This window comes from Enhydra lutris, unplaced genomic scaffold, assembly GCF_002288905.1.
Source record: "Enhydra lutris kenyoni isolate GAN:26980312 unplaced genomic scaffold, ASM228890v2 scaffoldscaffold24, whole genome shotgun sequence".
Lineage (NCBI taxonomy): Eukaryota > Metazoa > Chordata > Mammalia > Carnivora > Mustelidae > Enhydra > Enhydra lutris.
Genome location: NW_019154108.1, coordinates 14,883,084 through 14,892,404, shown reverse-complemented (window position 1 = coordinate 14,892,404; position 9,321 = coordinate 14,883,084). Strand labels below are relative to the sequence as shown.

Here is a 9,321-nt window from a genome sequence, read left to right as displayed (position 1 = left end):
ATCTTGTTAAGTCGGAGGCAGAGATCACAAAACAACAGGTCAGCACCATTCTGCCTTTTTCGAATCTCTTTGCATACACACCTTACGTGGGCGCGGGGAGAACTGGGACCGCATCAGCGCATGGTTTCCAGGGGTCACCTCTGAGAGTCGGACTGGAGAAGAAAGAAAGAAAGAACAGCTTATTTTCTCCAGTATTTCCATTTTTTGAGAAAGTATTACTTTCCTAACATTTACAAAACCTATGGGGGGGGTGGCGGCTAAACTTACTTTGGGCTTCCCCCAGAGTCAGTAAGCATTCTCCAAGCACTAAGCTCCCTGGAGCCAGGCCCCGGGCCTCACTCCTCTCTCTCTGCACTTGGAGTGTTCTGCATACAGTAGGTGTTCAGTAAGCACCTGACTGCACTTCACGGAACAAGAGAATGCATCCTGCCTGCTGAATCCCCACTGTGTGCAGTCAGCCCCGTGCGTGTGACACACGTGCACGTGTGAGATGTGTGCACGTGGGTACCGATGCGGCCGGTCCAGCTGCTTGTGGCTCATGAATATGGAGGAAAACTCAAGTGCGGACTCCATCAGGCTTTAATTATTACCAGTGGGGAAGTGCCACTCTTTGGACTGCAGGCGCCCCCTCCAGGAAACAGCGCGGCCTGGGGGGTGCGGGCGGTCGGGCCGGGCCATCGGAGGCGTTCCTAGCAAACAGCGCCCAGGTTGCTGCCCTCCGGGCTGTGGGAAGCTGGATTCCTGCTGGCCACGCAGGGACAGATCAGTGTTTGCTCGATAACACAGAGTTGGTAAGGAAAAAAATTTTTTTTCCTTCTCCAGCTTACCCTGGAGGGCTTCCAAACAAGGAGAGTCCTGCAGGAGAACAATCAGAATGAGGAATGGGAAGTCTGCTTTCGGATAGAGGAGGGGGAACAAAACCGCCAAGAAAGTGAAGCAAGGCACCTTTATGCGTTACAGGGATTCCAGATGCCGTCCCCCGCCAGTGGGGCGCTTGGGTGACTTCATTGCACCTTCTTTCTTCCTCCAAGGTCACCGAGCCCTGAGAGCCAGTGCAGGCTGAACCCCGAGGCAGAACGGCGGTGACTGCCCCTCCCGCCCCAGCTCCCACCGCCGCCGTGAGCTCCTCCCCGCAGACAGAAGACAAGACAAACTTCAAATACCGTTACCTTTTTTATTCTCCCTCATCATTCCGGTGTGTTCAGAACATCATAATAGGCATGAAGGGAAAAATAATCATATATTTTTTAAACTCAATCTGTCCAGAATCTATGATAACATACGAAACCATGCCATTATCTCTTAGGGCAACGAAAGCATTCCGAGATTATTTTGGTACTAAGAGTAAAGGTGAAGACCAACTTCCAGGTAAGCCATGTGTGAGGCTTAAGTGCGAGCAGCGTTTTCATTCCAGCGATTTTGCGGAAATGCAGGAGTCGTGTATAGGACTGGAAATATTCAAATCTTGGAAGGCTTCTGCATTAGCATTTAAATAAAAATGACCAAGTTGGTGTGTTTTCAGTGGCTTTCAATTTCCTGTTTGATCTCGGAAATGTACGGATGATCTTTGCCGTGGGCCACTTCCATGATGGCGATGGCCTAGGAGAGGCAGAGACAAGTGACCGGCTGAGAGCCTGGAGGCAGCCCCCTCTTGCCCACACCCTGCCCCGTGGGCCCCCGTAACCCCAGCCAGACTGCTCTGCATCAAGGCACAGGACACACACGGGCTCCTAGAGCCCCCTTCTCCTCCAGAGCCTGGCCTCCTTCTTTTCTTCCTTTCTTTTTAAATAGACGAGATTATCTGATGACCAACTAGTCACCCAGTCTGTACCACTAGCTGAAGAAAGGATACAGAGAAACCCATTTCGTGACATTCTAGATACTGCAGTGAGCAATGCTTTAGGGACAGAATTACTTGACTGTCCTCAACCAAGTAAACGGGCTGGAACAGAGAAGTCCACAGTGAACCTCACATCGAACCTATCCCGGTTTTAGTTGACACGGCAAATCCATAAGACATGAGGCGACGGTCCTTCCCTTTCAAACGGCACATTTCCTTATAATACATATTCTTAAAAAAAACCTTAAAAGTAATTGCGGGTCTCATTTGAGGAAGCTGGAGAGAACATATTTATGACAAGGCTTCTTCATAGTGGGGCGACAGAAAGTGGGAGAGTCGCCGGGGGGCTCCATCACGTCCTTGCTCTGTGACCTTGGGCAATTTGCTTAACTACTCTGTGCCTCGTTTTCCTCATCTGCAAAATAGGAATGATGCCTACTTCTCAGAGTTGTTAGTACAAGTGAAGTGCTTAGAATAGGGTCTGGCATATAGGAAGCAGAGCCCAAATGTTATCTCTACGAATTTATTTTGCTTTTTTGTATTCAACTCTATTACTCATATATAGAAATTCCACTCTCCAGACAGAATTTCTGATGGCCTATGACTCTAATGGACAAACCTCTCATTTATACCATTCACTTCATAGATCTCAAACCAACAGGAGGCAGGCCAAGAACAGTGTGAGCCTTCAGGAATGTCCTGTATCAAATGCCTCTTCTGCTCCCTCTCTTCTGTGCTCAGTTCAGGACTCACGCTTCTTGCTCAGATCTCCTGGGTCCTTCACTGATGTCGTACCTCATTACCTACCAGCACCTTGCCCCTGTGACCCAACTAGTCAATTTTCCCTCAATTCACCAAGACAATAAATCTGTTACCTTAGGAGGTAAATTCTATGGTTTAAAAAGGGAAAAGTTTAAAAAAAAGAAAAAAAAAAAAAAAAGGAAAAGTTTACACTTAGCTCACACTTCTAGCCTAGTTGGGCCCAGACCCTTCCGTTTGGGATGTGGGACCTTACACCACCTTCCCAAGTAGTCTACTGGGGAGATACAGGGAATTTGGCCCCAACATTCACAGACATTTTCTTACAGGACTCAAAAGACTGTCTCAAAGATTACATTTCATCACCTGTTAACTTCTACATAAAGAACAAGAATCAAATCGGATGGTGATTGTGAGCTCCGGTCAGGTAACAGGTCAGGGCCCTGCCCTGTCGATCACACAGGGCAGCTGTGGACCCTGAGGGAGCAAATACTGCCCACGGGCCTGGTCTGCCCAGGTGTGGGTCACAGCCTCAGTAAGTGGAGTGGACACTTCCAACTCAGAAAGACCCCAGTCTGAAGGAAGGCCTCAGCCTGTTTGGATCTCAATTTTTCCATCAGGAAAGTCTCATTTTTGTGAGAATTAAAAGAAAAAAAAAAAAACCACAGGAGGGTCCTCCCATGTAGCTGGTATTAGATGAACAGTTAAGTACATTTTAGAAACTGTAAGTGCATAATTATAAACCGAAGGACAAATGGAAGATTCCCTCAGCACGGTCTCCCGACCCACCCTGTGGCCTCTGTCCACTTCCAGGGCTTCCCGCAGGATGGAGACGGTCCCCCCTTCTCTCCAGTCACAGGCTGTGCCCAGAACGGCAGCCAGCCCCTCTCGGTGGGCGCACCCCTCTCCTACGGGAGGGCCCGGGTGCAGACCAGGCAAAGGCTCAATCACTTACCCTACTCTGACCTACCTAGCCCGCCTCCCCCACCTCTCTGGCCGGAGGTGGCTCAAGAGTGGGTCAAATCTCTAGGACTTGAGTCACTCAGCCCTATCAGGCAGGAGAGCAGGGGACGAAGGGGCCATGGGGCACCGGGACCCCCAGCCCCATGCTGTCGACGTACCTTCTTCAGGGCTTTCTCCCCAGCAGCTCTGTCTTCCAGGCCCATGTACAGCCTCCCCAGCTTCAGCCACATGGAGGCCACGTTGAGCGAGTACAGAGGGTAGTGCTTGCTGCAGGAAGAGGAGAAGGTAAAAGGCCACTTGTCAAAGGCCCAGGAGCAGCCCGTAGACCAGGAAGAGTGAGCCCGCGGCTGCCCAGCCCGCGGCCCGCTCCCCATGGCGGCTAGGCTCCTCCAAGCCCTGGCAGGTGCTGGGGGACAGTGTGGACGGCTCGATCCTGTCTAAGCACTCCAGAGGCGCTTCCTTTCACGCAATTCGTGTGTTTCTGAAAAGCTACAGAAAAACCACAGGGGAAATCCTACACAAAAACATTGATAAACACAACATTCAATCCTAATCCCAGATTTTTGTTTTGGGTGCACCCAGAGCAGGGCACAGGGAAAAACATCTTTTAAAGTGAATCCCCTATTTATGAAGACACTAGGCCTATCCCCTCATATTAAAAAGACAGTACACCTAAACACACACACACCCCCGTGTGTCTCAGGACCCCAGCGTTCTGTCACACTCTACGGCATCAGTTGGTTTAGCAAAGTGGCCAGCACTCCGCAGTTAGGACACCTACTTCTAGGTAAGCGTTCTCTGTGGTCCAGTAGGGGCCTTGTATACAGCCGGCATTCCCTCTCCGCATTTTACAAGGCTGACGGGTAGGGCCTGCCACGGAAAGAGACCAAGAGGCCGCTCATGGGTGAGAGCGGATAGGGGGAGAGAGAAAGCGTGTGTGTGTGTGCAGGTGTTGATTTAGTAACCGGTCTATATGGCGCTACCCTCAAGAGCCACCCAAAAGAAGCACATCCTAGCTGTATTCCTGGGCAGGCGGCATCATCTGCCCAGGGGAAGCTGTGGCGCCAGAGCCTGCCTCCAGGAGGGGCTCACTAAGCTAAGGAAGGGTCCAGGGGAGCAAGGCCCTGCTGGGAGACGGACCACAAGGCGAAGATGATCTCGTATCTTTCTCTCTCCCTCATCCCCTCCCTCCAGATCTCACAGAGGGCAGTGGGCATAAGACCAGAGGCCTTTCTCACCGAGCCTAGGAAGATGACAGGTTTTGAGAGCCTCTGTGGTGTAGCAAATAGTTTCTAAGAGCAGATTTTAGGAGCTGGCTTCCCTTGAGCTCCCCCTGATGGCTTATCTGGACAAGGCAGGGTAAGTGGAAGGCCCTGGAAATCCAGACTGGACACAAACTTTATAGTCCCCAACCTCAGAACCGGAGGGAGTGCTGAGGGCTTCTCAAATCTGTGAGAGACACCGGGGGTGCCTCTGGGGCACAGGGATCTCAGGTCTAGTGCCCAGGGATGCTGAGCCACTTGGGTCTCGGGGAGACCCTGTAAATAAATGTACAATGTGAATGCGTTTAACAAGGGCCCCGCTGATAAGATCTAGGCCATCCCAGCCCTGAAACGGCTAATCAGAGCTGGAGGACACTGCCTCAAACCTCCATCAGTCACACACTTTGAGGTTTAAAAACCCTCTCAATAGGAAACCTCCCTGGGGCTGATATCCACTATTCCTGGAAGCTAAAATCCAGCTTGCCTTATTCAGAACGAGGGGTGGGGGTGGGGGGCTTTGGCAGGGGGGAATGGATAACCAAAGCCAACACAATGGTCCTAGCATGTCCCCACTTGCAAACTGGGCTACAATTTCAAAAAGCACAAGAAGAGGGTGGTGTGACTAACGAGGGAAAAGCAGGGATGTGAGACCCCCGCTTACCAATGAACACGTTTGTTTACCTTGGAAGGCGTGGGAGGGAAAAGAAACAAGCTGGTGGCTTCTTAATACTGATAGGAATTAACTACTTTGGACACAGCACCCTGGACAGGTCCCGGCAGGGCTCCTGCCCGGCGCCCCCTTCCGAACCTCAACCTGTCTCCACAGGCATCTCTTGCAGGCGGCCGACCCAACAAGCCAGCTGCCTGCACCTGGGCCTCCGGGTGTGGGTGCAGAAGGAGAAGGCTGCTCGAGGCGCGTTCCGACACAGGACAGCCAGAAAACAAACGCAGCGTTCCAATCACCCAACTGCAGTCCCTGCTGAGAGGATGAGGACAGCCATTGCGATCACCTGTAGGGCTTAATGATTTTCTGTCCGTATCGCAGGGCTCCTTCCCAATCCTGCATGTACAGGCAGACGCCCATGGCCTGGTACATCATGTGCAGCATGTACACATTGCTGTCCTCAAACACGGAGCCCATCTTCTCCTGGCTGAGCTTGCAGATCTCCAGCAGCTCACTAGGGGGTGCTCTGGAGTCAAGGAAACCATTGGCTCGGGCCTTTGCTTGGACACTGCCCAAGGCTGGGTTCAAGGAGTTATTCCATCCACCCCACCCCTACCCTCACCCTCTGAAAAAGTAAATTATGGAAAGCCAAGCAAAAGGGAAAGGAAAATATTTTTTCTGCAAATAACATATTTTTTTAAAGAAAGAAACTTTGGGAAAAACTAACGACCTCAACTATTAAACACAATTGAAAAATTTTAGCCATGGGGAACAGACCCTCGGTTCAGCTATAAACAACCTTTAAGATCACAAACCTTCAACCTCCATCACCCAACATCAGCACCTTAGTAGAAGCATTTTTAAGGAAGAAGTCCCCACTATAGGAAAGTTTTTTTTTAGACTGAGAAAAAAAAAAAAATTGTGCCTCTCTCTAACTTCCTCCACTGCTTTTAGCTCTTCCCCCCATGTGTAAATGTGATGCCTTTTTAACCTAAGAAAATGCTATAATGTAGGGGTTAAGAATATGGATTATGGTAGTCAGCAGACCTGGAGCAAAAATCCTGGCGAGCTCTGTCCCTTGAGTAAATTACTTCCAATCTAGGAGTCCCATCTGCTACATGGGGATGGCAAAACTGTGTGTCCCTGTGTGGATTAGGTATAATGCTGTAATAAGCAAAGCCCTTGGTACTGTGCTTGCCTGGAGTATAACACCCAAGCAATGAGGGCCTTCAAGGAACTCTCCTTCACAGCTTTGACCATAAACTCTTCTACCACATCCAGCGCCTGCCCACACTAGTGAAGCGAAGAGAAGATGACAACACCATACAACCGGGTGCGGGTGACACCAAGTCACAGGCGGTCCGTTATTCTGCCCACATCTGCCAGGAGACACTCCTCCTTCCACGTTCAGAATCTTACACTCACCCTTCTTCCAATCCCTCCTCCCAGCTCACCAAGCACCTCTGGCAGGTGAGGGGCAGTAAACTTCTGGACAGTTGTAAAGGATATATTTGTAGTGCTTGGCCCTCCGGAACTCCTCGATGACGTTGCGTGCATATCGGACCATCTCACGGATGGTTTCTGCCTTTGGGGGATCACTGAGCTTCCGGATTTCCACCTTGGCCTTATCCTGTGGGAAATGTCCACACGTGCAAGACATTACCTCATACAGAAACTGCACCAAGGGGAAACCTCTCAAATAGTCTATTTTTCCATGCAGAGATGGGGGTTCGCCCATTCTAAATTTGCAAGGAAACTGGGCACTGAATCTAAGAAATTCAGTACTCTAATACCTTTTTACAACAAACAAATAAAAATACGAATTTTCTAGACAATCCTTATCAAGGCAGGACACTTAGAACATGTCTGCTATGGGCAGATCTGCGGGCTCACACATCTATGAATCAAGAGAACAGAATGAGGAAGGGGGAGCATGGACGAAAGAACATGGGCAATGCATACCCCAAGGCAGACAGGGCAGTGCCTGGCACCTGAGGTCCTGAGCTGCGGGGGGGGGTCAGCACCTTTACCTGATCGGGGCCCTACCTTGTCTTTGGTGGTGCACTCCTGGCACTGGCAGGTAAAGAAGTAAGAATCTCTTAACCGGTCATTCCTATCTTCTGTTGGGTACAGGAGGTCAATGTAGCTGGTGAACACCTAAGGGGGTAAACAGAGTGGACACGGCTGTCTGCCGCAGGTGCGCTCGCTCCTTCCCCTTCCTGCGGCTCTACAAACACTCACGGGGGAGGCCCCAAGGAGGGCCACAGCTGGGGGGATGCTCTTCCCTTTAAAAACCCCGAATTCTCTAAAGTCAGCAATCCCCTAGCTTTGTCCACCTCCTTGCAATGGAAAGAAAGAGCCTTTCTTTCCGCCTTCTAGAGAAACAAGGAGTCCCCAGAACAGTCGATGGGGAGCGCTGAAAGAATGCCCACCCCCTGCCTCCCCAAAGACAGCCAACGGTGGATGTGTCCCAGCAAGGACAGGGCCCCGTCACATGTGGAGACGCACAGACCCTACTCATGCTTGAGACTGGCCCGGGTTCGTGTCTGCCCGGCCTTTGTTCGGCCCCTTTCTTTCCCAGATTGGGCCAGCTTGGATGCCTGGCCGGATGGAGGGGAAGCAGGAACACATCTGCGATCTGCTGGCAAGGGAGCAAGAGGCTGGGCCGGGCAGAGGGAGGACACAGCCTCTAGAACAGCAGCAGGCTGCTGCCTTACCCCACTGGGCCAGGGAACTTGGAGAAGTCTTGCTTTTGAGCTCATCAGGTCCTCCCGTCCTTGCTGTTTTCTAACGGGGTCTATAACTGGGACTTGGAGCATATGGAGGAGCCCGGCATTTAACTGCCCATTATCTACTCACTGGGACGGCACTCGCTGCTCATCCCACACCATCAGGCAAATGTCTGACCGAACAGATGGATGTCACAAAGCCGTCAGCGTGCCAGTAACCTCAGGCCGGCAGGCGGGGGGACCTGCACCGGGCTGAGTGCTTGCAGGCACCGCCAAGCCAGGCTCTTCCCAATCCAAAGGGCAGTCAGGGAGACCTCGTGGCTCATCTGACACCCGCTTTAAAGGGCAAGTCGCCCCAAAGCACTGATCCCCAAAGTGAGGTCACCGCACTTTCGATCGCTGGAGGGCAAAGGCACAGGAGCTAGCTCTGCAGGCCTCCCTCGCGCCCTAAGAGCTGCCGCGTTCCCTTGACAGGACGGACTGAGACATCGCGCAACAAACACAAGGGCCCAGAAGATGGCGACAGAGGCCGCTCTGTGTCGCTGTGCAGGCCCAGGCAGAGTCCGGCCAGGTGACAGACTGTGGAGTCTCCACACGCAGCCCCAGGGGAGCACTGGAGCCTGGTGACTTACATTCTGAACCACTGAGGCTGTGCCTCCTACGGAGGCATCAGCGTAGTCGCAAGATGCCCCAAATGAAAACAGGGTACCCTTGTCATGATGAATTAAGCAAAGGGCAGAAAGTCTCATCTGTGCCATGGACTTCCCACCCCAGTTTGGCTGTGGGTTGGTCAACAGCTTCTGAAGAAGCCAAGGCCTTTATCGCTTAGCATACCAATCACTGTGTCTAAAATTTAAAATATCCAAAGACCTTAAAAAAGCACTGAAGACGATTAAACTGAAATGGACTCTGAAGTGTGTGGTTACGTTCCTAACCAATCCATGTGTCCTTGCTAGGGGCTCTCTTACTTACTTAAGAGCACACAGCATTCCTCTCACAATTCGCCAAGCAGCCGCTTGGAGCCAGCACATGGGAAAGGACAGGGAATCACTGAGCAGGGGAGAGAACACCTGGTTTTCTCCACGTCCCTAAGTTTAGGACAGT

The 9,321-nt window shown here is 51.5% G+C and overlaps 1 protein-coding gene across 1 annotated transcript in view; it reads right to left on the bottom strand.

Annotated features, from left to right (window-relative positions):
• Window positions 1-1,154: 1,154 nt before the first annotated feature.
• LOC111150912 (SET and MYND domain containing 2) overlaps window positions 1,155-9,321 on the bottom strand; it is a 47,363-nt gene continuing 39,196 nt past the window's right edge. Inside the window, exons 8-12 of the mRNA XM_022508600.1 lie at window positions 7,535-7,645; window positions 6,998-7,118; window positions 5,835-6,009; window positions 3,721-3,829; window positions 1,155-1,599 (exon numbers count right to left, since the gene is read on the bottom strand). Coding sequence (XP_022364308.1) covers window positions 1,519-1,599; window positions 3,721-3,829; window positions 5,835-6,009; window positions 6,998-7,118; window positions 7,535-7,645 — 597 coding nt within the window. The 3' untranslated portion in view covers window positions 1,155-1,518. The remainder of the gene's footprint in view (window positions 1,600-3,720; window positions 3,830-5,834; window positions 6,010-6,997; window positions 7,119-7,534; window positions 7,646-9,321) is intronic.